At 42.6% G+C, this 14,338-nt stretch overlaps 1 protein-coding gene across 1 annotated transcript in view; it reads right to left on the reverse strand.

Moving 5' to 3' along the window:
* The window catches only part of myef2 (myelin expression factor 2), a 30,061-nt gene extending 28,614 nt beyond the window's left edge, over positions 1 to 1,447 (reverse strand). The window contains exon 1 of the mRNA XM_061963902.2: positions 1,238 to 1,447. Within this exon, the coding sequence (XP_061819886.1) occupies positions 1,238 to 1,347 (110 nt within the window). The 5' untranslated portion in view covers positions 1,348 to 1,447. The remainder of the gene's footprint in view (positions 1 to 1,237) is intronic.
* Between the last annotated feature and the right edge of the window lie 12,891 nt (positions 1,448 to 14,338).

Below are 14,338 nucleotides of genomic sequence, written 5' to 3' on the forward strand. Positions count from 1 at the left end.
CACAGCCAGCTTCATGAAAACCAGAGCTAACCACTGGAAATATGGAGGTGAGTCATCCAGATATGCCCGTGTTTCTCATTCTTCTACATGTACAGACGCTTGGGGAAATCCCAAATGAATACCTTAAGAGAAAGCGATTGCAGCTATTTCGGATAAAACACTTCTCAGACAGCAAGCAAACTTTCCAATGTCGAGGTCAGTTGTGATTCTACTTACCGAAAAACTTCATCCATTTGTCGAAGGAGAGTCAACGAAAATGCGGGCTCCAGTAGATGTGATAAAAAAAGGCAGCGTGTGCTTTGTATCACCTGGCCGACTGGCAAAGCAGACTATATCAGTTATTGTCCGCCATGTATGTCGCGGACTCAACGTCGAGGTCCAGAGTATATAAAGTCACCAAAAACAAATGGACAATGAAGGTGAAGGCAAAAAAGTGAGGAGTGTCCTGACCAGATATCTAGATTGATTGTTGTAAAATGTTCTTTATCACATTGTTTACGTGTTTAATAAAGATTTGATTAATTTATGATGGCTCAGGTGTGATTCACTACAATAGGGCCCCACAGCACACTGGATAATTGAAATACCACAACACTGGATATTGTTCAGATAAGTTAAATTTAAGAACTAACACTCAAAGCAACACTGGATGTGACTATGACGTGCTCATTTTCCGCGCATGCGTACTAGGTCGTGTTGCGCCGGCGGACGGAAGGGGGGGAAGGGTGTCTTAAACGACCATGTGTGTGTGTGTGGTCAAGGATAAGGTTAGGTGGGATAACCTTATCCGGCTTAGTGTAAACGGGGATTTAGTCGATGCAAAAAATGTCGCTTGATCTAGCTAGATAATTGATTAAAATAAACGGACACTGACGTGTTACACAATATTAATGATTATTCTAATCTTTAATTAATTATTTGGATGCATTAAAGCGCTGAATTTGAGAACAAAGACATGGTATCATTTCCCGTTGACCTGTTTTTTGGCGTGCCTTGTGCCACTGCTAATTTTGCTAAACGCCAGATTCGGAGTAAATTGAGTTAGAAAAAACAAGTCATTTATTGTGTAAACCACGAAAAGAATAACACCTGTGTGTTAGCTGGGGTACAGTAGACTGCGCCAAGCATGGCGGCGTTCCTCTGCTAACAATAGCTAACATCACAGGGACTCCATTTTAGCTTAGCTTGGAGCGCTTCATACATTCGGTGTAGAGAAACGTAGATCCCTTTTACTCACGTCTTCACGCCATTTGGTGTTTCTGGAGACGGCTCGTTGCTGTCAGACACTATGGGTACAACAAGCTCCTCCAGCTTCTGGTTCACATCAACAGAGAGAATATCTTCCATGTTTAGCTTCGTGTTCCCTGCAAAAGACAAGATGCCCTGACGCAGTTTGAATTAGTCCAGGCGACGTGCTCTCGTCTCGCGAGATTTTGGGACTAGCCAGGCAGAAAGAGTGCATGCGGTACCGCAGGCGAGAGAATGCGTGAACATATAAATATAAATCCATCCATCGATCTAATTCATCCACCCATCCATCATTTTTCTACCGCTTATCCCTTTTTGAATTTCAAAATATTTAAATCATTTTCAATTTTTTTTTTTACATGTTTTTAGACTGGTTAATGTGTAATAGACACGTTGCTATACAATATGCTATATTTCAGTGACATAAATTATTAGGGCCCATGCAAGCGTGAGCATTCTATAGTTATAATAATAATTATTATTATATTATTATATCACGTTAATATAATAATAAACATAATATTAGGATATAGTTTTTGAAGTCAAAATAATCCATAGAGTGACAATGACTGCATTTACAATGCAGGCCAATATGGCCCGAATCGGATACATTTTTTTAAATTTTTTATTCCAGCTGACAGTTTACACTGAAAGTAAAATGTGATTTTTATCAGACTCCAGTGTCAACGTGCACGTGGCCTCAATGTGGCGTCCATGTCACTGACATGTGCAGTGCGATTAAGTGAAAACACATTTTTTTTAAAAGTCGTTACTACTAAAAAAATAGAATAAAAGTCGCAACACCTTAAAAATTAGCGTTTTTCTACTTTAACATAAATTAAAGTATTATAATATGTAAATGGATGTATATAATGTAAAATATTTGGGAGGGTTCTAATCTTTTAATGGATGTTAAGTAGAGGAGACAGACATCAGCGTGGATCTATGTGAGCTTTATTTTTCAACTCCGGCTTGGCTCGGTTGGGAGAGCTGCCATGCCAGCAACCTGAGGGTTCCTGGTTTAATCCCCAGCTTCCACCACCTTAGTCACGTCCGTTGAGTCCTTCGGGCAAGACACTTCACCCTGATCGTGGTTAGGGCATTGCATCGTAGCTGTGACTGTGGAAGTAGTGTGAAAGTGCTTTGAGTACAAGTATAAGTCATTTACCACTTACCATAGCTCACATGTAAGCAAATGCGCCACAGCGTCAATTCAGGTCCTTCAATAATCGTTATTTCTTCTGAATCAAAATATATATTCATGTATTACATATAGCCTAGAGAAGCACGGTGGTACAGGGGTTAGTGAGTGTGCCTCACAATACGAAGGTCCTTGCTTCGAGCCGCCGGCTCAGGGTCTTTCTGTGTGGAGTTTGCATGTTCTCCCTGTGACTGCGTGGGTTCCCTACAGGTACTCCAGCTTCCTACCACCTCCAAAGACATGCACCTGGGGATAGGTTGACTGGCAACACTAAATTGACCCGAGTGTGTGAATGTGATGAGGTGGAAACTTGTCTCACATTCCGCTCTCAACCCCGAGAAGGACAAGTGGTAGAAGATGGATGGATTAATTCCACTCTTGGCAGATAAATACAGCAAAATTTTGTGCATGAAAAATACAACTCACCATAACAATGCATTAGTGGGAGCCTCGGGCATGTTTCTTTGCGATAAAAGGGTCCCCGGCAGGTTGAAAATGTATGCTATAACATCAACCTGCCGAAGACTGCAGATGAAAATTAGCCTTTGACTACAATCTGTCACATTAACATTCTATATGTTCAGTTCTTGTGCAACAAACATATAACAATTACAACAAACGGTAACTTCCTTTTAGGACTTTTATTATACATCTATGAACAAGCTTATTGGTGTGTCTATAGTGGGACAGGCGAAAGTTAAGTCGGAGAAAGTGTGTGTCATGATCTGGCAACTCTGCAGGCGTCTGTCTGCTTTTTATGCAGTGCCTGGTTTCTGGGTCACAGGGCAGGGCCACCTTTGCGCACACCCGATTCCCATTTCCTGGTGACTACTTAAGCTCTCCAGTCTATTCTCCCTGTGCCAGTAAATTCATCATTGTTCACCCTACTAGTCATGTTCATCCCCTCTAATTTGGCTTCACTCACATTTCTCGTTTCTTGTGGCTCCGCCCCGGCGCATCCGTGTAGTGTTACTATTTCCTCTACACACATTTTGTGTGCATGTTCTGTTTGTTCACACCTTTTTGTGTGCATCCTTACTTATTTTTCACCACTCCTTTTTGAGAGCACTTGTTGTTATTATTCTTATTAATTCTTTTTTGCGTTGGGATTCTACTCCGGCAAAGCCGATCATGACACTGTGTTTCTGTGCTGCCTGGTAGCAAATGTGTCATGGAGCGGTAACGGTCCCCAGACCGGTGGTTGGGGACTGCTGACGTAGAGTACAGAAAGGACTGGAGAGAATTCCATCCATCCATTTTCTACCGCTTGTCTCTTTTGAGGTCACGGGGGTTGTGGAGCCTTTCTCAGCTGCATTCAGGCGGAAGGTGGCGTACACCCTGGACAAGTCGCCACCTCATCGCAGGGCCAACACAGATAGACAGACAACATTCACACACTACGTCCAATTTAGTGTTGCCAATCAACTTATCCCCAGATGCATGTATTTGGAAGTGGGAGGAAGCCGGAGTACCCGGAAGGAACCCACGCAGTAACGAGGAGAACATGCAAACTCCACACAGAAAGATCTCGAGCCTGACTGTGACTAGAAATCCTGTCCATCAATCAATCAACATTTATTTATACAGCTGTTAATCACAAGTGCCTCAAAGAGCTTCACAGACCACAACGACGTCCTCAGATCTAAACCCACATTTGGGCAAGAAAAAACTCAACCCAATGGGAACAATGAGAAACCTTCGGAGGGATGGCAAATGTAACTGATCCTCCAATCCCACTCCCACCCCCCTGGGTGACCGGTGCAATAGATGCCGAGTGGGTACAGTTTATAATCTTCATAACTGGCAAATGCCTTCTCCAAGTCCACAAAGCACATGTAGACTGGTTGGGAAAACTCCCCTGCACCCTCGAAGACCCTGCCGAGAATATAGAGCTTGTCCACAGTTCAACAACTTCCTGAATACGAGGTTTGACTATCCGGCATAGCCTCCTCTCCAGTACACCTGAATAGACGTTACCTGGAAGGCTGAGGAGTGTGATCCCAGTTGGAGCACACCTTCCGGTTCCCATTCTTGAAGAGAGGAACCACCGCCCTGGGCTGCCAATCCAGAGGCACCACCCAATGTCCACGCAATGCGGCCAAGTGTTGTCAACCAAGAAAGGGTTGTTGTTGACAGTGCACTTACCACTTTTGAGGCGGCGGATTGTGGTCCAGAATGACTTTGAAGCCCCAGGGATGTCGTTTTCCATGGCTTCTCCAAACTCCTCCCATGTCCGAGTTTTTGCCTTTGCGACCACCAAAGCCGAATGCCGCTTGGCCTGTCGATATCTGTCCACTGCCTCCGGAGTCCCATGCGGGCCAAAGGGACCTGACAGGACTCCTTCTTCATCTTGACGGCATTCCTCATTACTGGTATCCACCAGCAGGTTCTGGGATTACCGCCATGACAGGCCCAAACCACCTTGCAGCCACAGCTCTGACCGGCTGCCTCAACAATAAAAGCTCAAAACATGGTCCTGTCAGACTCAGTTCTTCCGGAGGTGGGAATTGAAACTCTTTCTAATGGGAGACTCTGACAGACATTCTCAGCACACCAGCAGACCTTCACTGTGCGTTTGGGCCTGCCAGATCTGTCCGGCATCCTTCCCATCGTCGGAGCCGACTCACCATCAGATGGTGATTGGTTCAAAGCGCCACCCCTCTCTTTACCCGTGTGTCCAAAACATGAGACTGCAGATCCGATGACACAACCATGGAGTTCATCATCGAACTGCGACCCTAGTGTCCTGATGCCAAGTGCATATATGGACACCCTTATTTTTGAACATGGTGTTTGTTATGGATAACGAGCACAAAAGTCCACTAACAAAACACCTCTCGGTTCAGATCAGGGTGGTCTTTTCTCCCAATCACGCCTCTCCAGGTTGGCAATTGTCAATGCCAATGTGAGCGTTGAAGTCCCCCAGAAAAACAAGAGAATCAACTGGCGTAGTACTCTCCAGTACTCCCTCTAATTAATCCAAAAAGGGCGGGTACTCTGAACTGCTGTTTGGTGCAGAGGCACAAACTATAGTCATGACTCTTCCCCTACCCAGAGGCGGAAGTAAGCTACCCTCTCGTCGACTGGGTTAAACTCCAACGTACAGGCTCTGAGCCGCGGGGTAACAAGTATTTGCATCCCCGCCCGTCACCTCTCACTGTTTGCAGCGCTAGAGTGAATGAGGGTACAGCCCCTCTAGAGAGGACTGGTTCCAAAATCCCTGCTGTGTGTCAGGATCCTTTATCTCCAGCAAGGTGACGCAAGAGTTTGCTTCTGTAGCCGAGGATTGGACCGCCAATGGCCCTGCCTTTTGCTGCCGCCCCGCTCACAAAGCACCCAACCTCTATGCCCCCGTCTATGATAGTGATCCCTTTGGAAGGGAGACCCATTTTGCCTCTTCGGGCTATGTCCGGCCTGTTGACCCCATGGAGTCAAAAGGCCTGGCTCCAGAGGGGGGGCCTGGTGACCAGTAAGGTGAAGGTGTCACAAGCCGAAGGCTAACTAGCTGAACACTAGCTCAAAGAGGTTGCCTAGCAACCCACAATTATAATGCAATCAGGCCGTGAGAGTTTGACCACATTTTGAGTGTTTCTGATCACACAAAGTGATCTCTAAAACAGGCTGACACAGCTTTGACCTCCTCCGCAAGGTACAACATTTGTGGAAATAAACAAGTTAGGACTGCCGTTAGCCATCAAAGCTAACAACGGCAACGGCTTAGCAACTATGAGACGCAGTCAACTGAACAATCCCAGATGGAATTTCTAGAAACAGATGACTTAAATATAAGAATGTTGGTGCAAACAATACAAAACCTACAGTGTAGTATCAGAGGTCTACAATCAAATATAGAAAGTCTACAAGCACAGAATGACAGGGAGAGAAATTATTTCTGTGAAGATGTAAGAAATTTTAAAGATGAATTTAAAGATTCCAAAAAAGGACAACACAGTATTGAGACAGGAGTTGTAGGTCCGGCAAGAGGAGAATGCGGCATTGCGCCAACAGTTAAATGCCAAGCGACAAGATAACACCGATCTGTAGAATATTAGTGTTCCCGAAAATATTAGGGCCTGTCTCCTGAGGAATGTTTTTAGGTGAAAATGGTAAAGATATGTATCGTTTCAGCCTTTTATGCTGACGTAAAAGGCGTTCTGGGTGGTCTGACACAAGAGTTTTTGAGAACGTACTCCAGAGTGGGTAAGTCTGAGAACTACGCCTTGTCGTTTCCATGCGAACAGGGAAGCCGCAAATATTACTCGGGAATGATGATATTGCCGCCTCTTTCCCGCCCTGTCGCCACCCGGTCACGGTACTGTGACCATAAAATGGAGAGAAGGCGCGTAACAGCTGACAACAACAATCAATCAATCAATCAATCAATGTTTATTCATATAGCCCTAAATCACAAAAGTCTCAAAGAGCTGTACAAGCCACAATGACATCTTCGGTACAGAGCCCATGTAAGGGACGTCGATGTGAATGACTATGAGAAACCGCATATGTGGGTAACCCCCCCTCTCTAGGGGAGACCGAACGCAATGGATGTCGAGTGACATAACATTATGAAAGAACAGTCCTTAGTGGATCTAACATAGTAGTGAGAGTCCAGTCCATAGTGGGGCCAGCAGGAGACCAGCAGGAGACCATCCCGAGCAGAGACGGGTCAGCAGCACAGAGATGTCCCCAACCGATGCACAGGCGAGCGGTCCACCCTGGGTCCCAACTCTGGACAGCCAGCACTTCATCCATGGTCACCGGAACCGGAATAACCCAGCGTGGAGGCAGAGCATAAAAGAAACGGCAGATCAACTGGTCTAAAAGGGGGGTCTATTTAAAGGCTAAAGTATACAAATGAGTTTTAAGATGGGACTTAAATGCTTCTACTGAGGTAGCATCTCTAACTGTTACCGGGAGGGCATTCCAGAGTATTAGAGCCCGAATGGAAAACGCTCTAGAGCCCGCAGACTTTTTATGGGCTCTGGGAATCACTAATAAGCCGGAGTTCTTTGAACGCAGGTTTCTTACCGGGACATATGGTACAATACAATCGGCAAGATAGGATGGAGCTAGACCGTGTAGTATTTTATACGTAAGTAGTAAAACCTTAAAATCGCATCTTAAGTGCACAGGAAGCCAGTGCAGGTGAGCCAGTATAGGCGTAATATGATCAAACTTTCTTGTTCTTGTCAAAAGTCTAGCAGCCGCATTTTGTACCAACTGTAATCTTTTAATGCTAGACATAGGGAGACCCGAAAATAATACGTTACAGTAATCGAGACGAGACGTAACGAACGCATGAATAATAATCTCAGCGTCGCTAGTGGACAAAATGGAACGAATTTTAGCGATATTACGGAGATGAAAGAAGGCCGTTTTAGTAACACTCTTAATGTGTGACTCAAACGAGAGAGTTGGGTGGAAGATAATACCCAGATTCTTTACCGAGTCGCTTTGTGTAATTGTTTGGTTGTCAAATGTTAAGGTGGTATTATTAAATAGGTGTCGGTGTTGAGCAGGACCGATAATCAGCATTTCCGTTTTCTTAGTGTTGAGTTGCAAAAAGTTAGCGGACATCCATTGTTTAATTTCATTAAGACACGCCTCCAGCTGACTACAATCCGGCGTGTTGGTCAGCTTTAGGGGCATGTAGAGTTGGGTGTCATCAGCATAACAGTGAAAGCTAACACCGTATTTGCGTATGATGTCGCCTAGTGGGAGCATGTAAATACTTAAGAGTGCAGGGCCAAGAACCGAACCCTGAGGAACTCCGCACGTTACCTTAACATAGTCCGAGGTCACATTATGAACAACAAAGCTGTGCTTGTGATGTAGTTACTACTATTAGCACTATGGCAACAAAACTGCATCATCATCTAATAACTAGACACACAGTACAAACACATACACAATAATAATACACATATCATTATATTTGAAATACTACCACAATGTCAAGCTCGGGCCACCAGTAGAACGAGTGCTTTGCCTCCTTTATTATTGTATACTACTGCAAAGACCAGTATTTTACCATTGTATACCGTTATGTATTTATGTATGTTGTTTAAAACTGTAACTTTTGTGTATAGCTTTTGTCAAAAGTGTGGAATGAGAACAAGGCAATGTTGGTGAATTGTGTGTGTGATGTAAATAATGACAGTAATTTCCTTACTTTCTTTTATTGGACAAGATACATTTCTTAAAATAGTGCACATACAGTATCAAACAATAAAATACTACATAACCTGTTATGAAATATGAACAACACACCAACACAAATAATATGCATCATAACTTAACACATTGAATGTTAATTCATGTTAGCTAGCTCTGATGTAGCATAACAAGTACCTTACTCGTCAAAATTAAAGCTTAATTAAACCTACCATTTTGGCGTTAACTGACCACTGCAAGAAGCAAACTCACTGGTGTGAACCCATTCGAGGGAAGCTGTAGAATGAGGAAACAACTTTGGTAAAAGATACACACTGAAAATGATGTGGCCGATGCATACAGTATTTTTGTTGATACTTTCATGATGCTTTACAACAAATATTGTCCATGAAAGCAACTTAGTAAGAAGCAAAAGAAGAACAATCAACCATGGATGACAAAGGGACTAAAAAATATTAGTACCGTATTTTCCGCACTATTAGCCGCACCTAAAAACCACAAATTTACTCAAAAGCTGACAGTGCGGCTTTTAACCCGGTGCGCTTTATATATGGATTAATATTACGATTCATTTTCATAAAGTTTCGATCTCGCAACTTCGGTAAACAGCCGCCATCTTTTTTCCCGGTAGAACAGGAAGCGCTTCTTCTTCTACGCAAGCAACCGCCAAGGTAAGCACCCGCCCCCATAGAACAGGAAGCGCTTCTTCTTCTACTGTAAGCAACCACCCGCCCGCGTAGAAGAAGAAAAAGCGCGCGGATATACCGTACGTTTCATTTCCTTTGTGTGTTTACATCTGTAAAGACCACAAAATGGCTCCTACTAAGCGTCAGGGATCCGGTTCATGAAAAGACGCAATCTCTCCATCCGCACACGGATTACTATTTCACAGCAACTGATATTCCTGTGAAACGCACTGTGGATACAACGGGAGCACGTACGGTGAATATTCGCACCACAGGGAATGAGAAGTCATCCTTCACTGTGGTTCTAGCTTGCCATGCTAATGGCCAGAAACTTCCACCCATGGTGATATTCAAAAGGAAGACCTTGCCAAAAGAGACCTTTCCAGCCGGCGTCATCATAAAAGCTAACTCGAAGGGATGGATGAAGAAAAGATGAGCGAGTGGTTAAGGTAAGTTTAAGTTTACGCGAAGAGGCCGGGTGGCTTTTTTCACGCAGCTCTGTCCATGTTGATATACGTATGTTTGTGATTGCACATTTGCGTACATTTTGGGAGTGAACAGAGTTGTTAGAACGCTGGTTTTTAATATATTATTAAAGTTTGACTGACCTATCTGACTGTTTTTTTGACATTCCTTTAGCGCAGTTAGATGCGGCTTACAACACCGGGCGGCTTATAGGTGGACAAAGTTTTGAAATATGCCGTTCATTGAAGGCGCGGCTTTTAACCCAGGGCGCCTTATGGTGCGGAAAATACGGTAATAAGAAGAATACTTTATCTGAATAAGAATCAGAATTCTATTTTTTGGCCAAGTATGTTTAACATACAATGAATTTGACTTGGTAGACTGTTCTCTCTTTGTTCAATCCAAGAAACAAAATATATTGTATTTGGAAACAGAAAAGTAAATAAACAATACAATAAAATACAAATCGATATGGTAACAATTAAAGCAAAATTGGAAAGCGCATAACAATATTTTAACAAAGAAAATATCAAAACAATCCGCAACATTGTGTAAAATCAAAGCTTCTCTTAATCACAGAGCTCTCCATATGCTATATAATTCCTTCATATGTCCATACCTTACTTACAATGTGAAAATATGGCAGAACACCTATACAAAAAATATACAACCAATTTTCTTATGACAAAAGAAAGCTATCAGAGTAGTTAACTATGCCGAATATTGTGCCCCAACAAATCCAGTCTTTATTAAATTAAACACAGTAAAATTGCATTACCTCATCGATTTGAATACGGCAGTCATGTATACGGCACACAATCACATACTTCCCTATAGTATCCAAGATATGTTACAACCCAAAGAATCATGCTACAACCTCAGAGGAACTGGCATTCTCCAAGTAACCAAGGCCACAACAAACATAAAAATCATGTGCATAACCGTTAGAGCAGGGGTGTCAAACTCAAATACAGAGTGGGCCAAAATTTAAAACTGAACAAAGCCGCGGGCCAAGGTTGAACAAATTAACCTTTTAATAGGGACCCAAACAAGTTTTGCATTGACTATTGAACAAGCAAGGCCTATATAACTTTATAGTGACATGCAAAATCGAGTTTCAAATAATAATAATAATAATTAAAAAATATGAATAGCATATCAAATACAATTTAAATAAAAATTGAATGCCTCTTTTCTATTTGCAGCCTTCTGAGGTAGCTCCTGCTCGTGGTGCCCAAGACGAGACTTAAAACCAGGGGAGATAGGGCCTTCTCTGTGGTTGGCCCTAAGCTGTGGAACACTTTGCCCCTCCATGTTCAAACTGCTTCCACAGTGCAGTGTTTTAAGTCTCGTTTTAAGACCCACTTTTATTCTTTGGCTTTTAACACTATGTGAGTTGTGTGGTCTTCTGTCCTCTGTTGTCCTCTGTTTTTTTTTAATAAATTGTGATTTCTATTTACTGTTTTAATTGGTTTTACCCTTTAAAATAGTTTTTAATCATATTTATTTTTATATTGTTTTTATATTGGTTTTATATTTTTTGTTTTTATTCAGTCATTGGTGGAGCATAATATTGTTTTTAGTGTTGTTTTTAATATTGTTTTTAACATGGCTGTGCAGCACTTTGGAAACATTCTTCTTTCTTTAAATGTGTTATATAAATAAAGTGGATTGGATTGGATTGGAAATATCAACATTAACTTTTTCCACAGGCTAATACATTTTAAAATAAAATCACAATGAATAAACCAACCATTCAGGACTTTAAACTGCTCAGTTTGCAACACACTGATTGTAGCGGTAAAGTCCTATACTCTTACTGCTACTGGTTGGCGAATATAACTGAAGCTAGTTTAGACGTGTGCAGCTGGCTAATAATTGATGTCCAGAATTGTGTCCATGTTTAACACAAATATTTATTAACATACAGTCACGTAAATCAAACTCACTTTGTAACAAAACCGGAAAATAAACGTGAGCAAACAAATCATAGCCTGGCACACTCAAAAACTGTTGCGCCTCCACTCAGCAACACCTGAGCAAGATCCCAGCCCCTCCCTAAGTAGACTGGCACTTGGCCTTGAGCCAACCCCTTTAGTGACGTCATGAATTTGACGGACAGAAAGAGTAAATGGCTCTAACACTGATCTAATTTGATATGCCTAAACCAGATACCTGCCATCTTTTCTTGGATGCTAGTTCATTAATGTCGGGGCTCAGACTTTGAGCTGAGGCAACCTCCATTATCGAACAAAGGTGTTCATCAGTCACTATATCTCTTAGTCCGCCGGGACCACAGTCTTGGGGGCGTGCCTTAAAGGCGCTGCCTTTAACGTCGACTACGAGCTGTCGTCACGTCTGCTTTTCATCCATTCTAACAAAGTGCCGGTCCGATCACAAAATATGTGCGGGGTCTGTATGCACAAACATGTGAATGCAAGGCATACTTAATCAACAGCAATACAAGTTACACTGAGGGTGCCCGTATAAACAACTTTTACACTGTTAAAAATATGCGCCACACTGTGTGAACCCACACCAAACAAGAATGACAAACACATTTTGGGAGAACATCCGCACTGTAGCACAACATAAACACAACAGAACAAATACCCAGAACCCTTTGCAGCACTAACTCTTTTGGGACGCTACAATATACACCCCCCCCCCAGCTACCACCAACCCTCTCTCCCCCAAACCCCGTCACCCTCCACCCCACACACACACACACCTTGTAGCGTCCCGGAAGAGTTAGTGTTGCAAAGGGTTCTGGGTATTTGTTCTGTTGTGTTTATGTTGTGTTACGGTGCGAATGTTCTTCCGAAATGTGTTTGTCATTCTTGTTTGGTGTGGGTTCACAGTGTGGCGTATATTTCTAACAGTGTAAAAGTTGTTTATACGGGCACCCTCAGTGTAACCGGTATCGCTGTTGATCAAGTATGCGTTGCATTCACTTGAGTGCATGTGCAGAAGCCGCACATATCATGTGACTGGGCCAGCACACATTGGACTGGATGAAAAGCAGACGTGACTATTATTGGAAGGGGCAGTGAAATTGGGAGTCTCCCGGGACTATTGGCAAGTATGAGAATTAGCGGTGAATGAGGTGTTGCCGCGGCACCGCGCGATTATACGGCGGGCCAGCTCCAGTGTTAATTTGATATCGCCTCAAGGGCCAAGTGAAATTACACGGCGGGCCAAATTTGGCCCGCGGGCCAGAGTTTGACACCCATGCGTTAGAGGGATCCTGTATATACATACATCAAATAACTGTAGTCACAGGAAACAGGACCATGTAAGTCAGGGGTAGGCATAAGTAGGCAACATGCTCCAGCCTACTTCTTTTGAGCATTGTGTTGCTTTTTTCTTTCTTTTTCTGCCTATGTTGTTTTTTATTTTTCGATTTACATGTTTGCTGCCAATCCAACTGCTCAAATAAACTAACTAAAACGAAGAAAAATCCAGCATTTTAGAACATTTCACACAAAGATCTACAGAGGCAGAAAATAAGTACAAAACATAGCACAACAAGATAACAAGCATCTTACGAATATGTAGTCAAAGAATATAACAGTCATTTATTAGATTGGAATAAAAATAACACGAGAGCAACATGGGGTATCCTAAATATCATCAGTAAAAATTATGCTGAGAATGATTACCCTCAATTTTTATCTGACTGAAATGTAAAAAATAACAAAATGAACGAAGTAGCTGAAAGCTTTAATAACTACTTTGTAAATATTAGAACAAATCTAGAGTAAAATATTCCAGTCAGTAGAGGACTTGAATGACTCCTTAGACAGGAATCCCACCTCGATGTTCCTCACAGACGTAGGGCTGGGCGGTATACCGGTATACCAGTGTTACTGGTATACCGGTATTACATTGTCTCAAATACCGGTATACAGGTATTTGAGACAATGCCTCTATACTGATATATTACATCTTTTGATGCTGTCTTTGTCACTGCCGTTTGCTCTTCTCTGCGCCCGACAGGCAACCCCTTCCCTTGCGTGTTTACGTAGGCTTCTCCAAGGCAAACAACACAAACACAATAAACTTTTCAAAAGAATATGGTGACTACGGTTCCAAGTGATAAAGAAGAAGATATAATTCAAAAGAAGAAAAAAAACAATGGTTCTGTAATTTGGAGGTATTTCGGATTTTGTATTGCAGATGAAGAGCAACAAAATGTTATTTGCAAATCATGCCACGAACATATTTCTTCAAAAGTTGGGAGCACTTTGAGCCTTTTTAACCTTTACACCAGTACCACCAACTGCTGTATGAGGAGAATGTGAAACTACGTGGTGCTGCTGCAGCATCCAAGTGCTCACAGCCTGCCTTGACCTCTGTTCCGAAACAAGGTTCATTGCAAGCATCCTTCAGCACTGCTTTGCCTTACCACAAAAAAGGTGAAAGTTGGTGCGACATTACCAAGGTGGTGGTCTATCACATTGCCAAGGATTTGGTCCCCATTTATAAACCTGGAGAAAACGACAAGCGATACCAATTAATGAGCCGAAATCATTTTGCTAGAGAAGTTTTGCACAAAATGTAC

Source organism: Nerophis lumbriciformis, linkage group LG06 (genome assembly GCF_033978685.3).
Source record: "Nerophis lumbriciformis linkage group LG06, RoL_Nlum_v2.1, whole genome shotgun sequence".
Taxonomy (NCBI): domain Eukaryota; kingdom Metazoa; phylum Chordata; class Actinopteri; order Syngnathiformes; family Syngnathidae; genus Nerophis; species Nerophis lumbriciformis.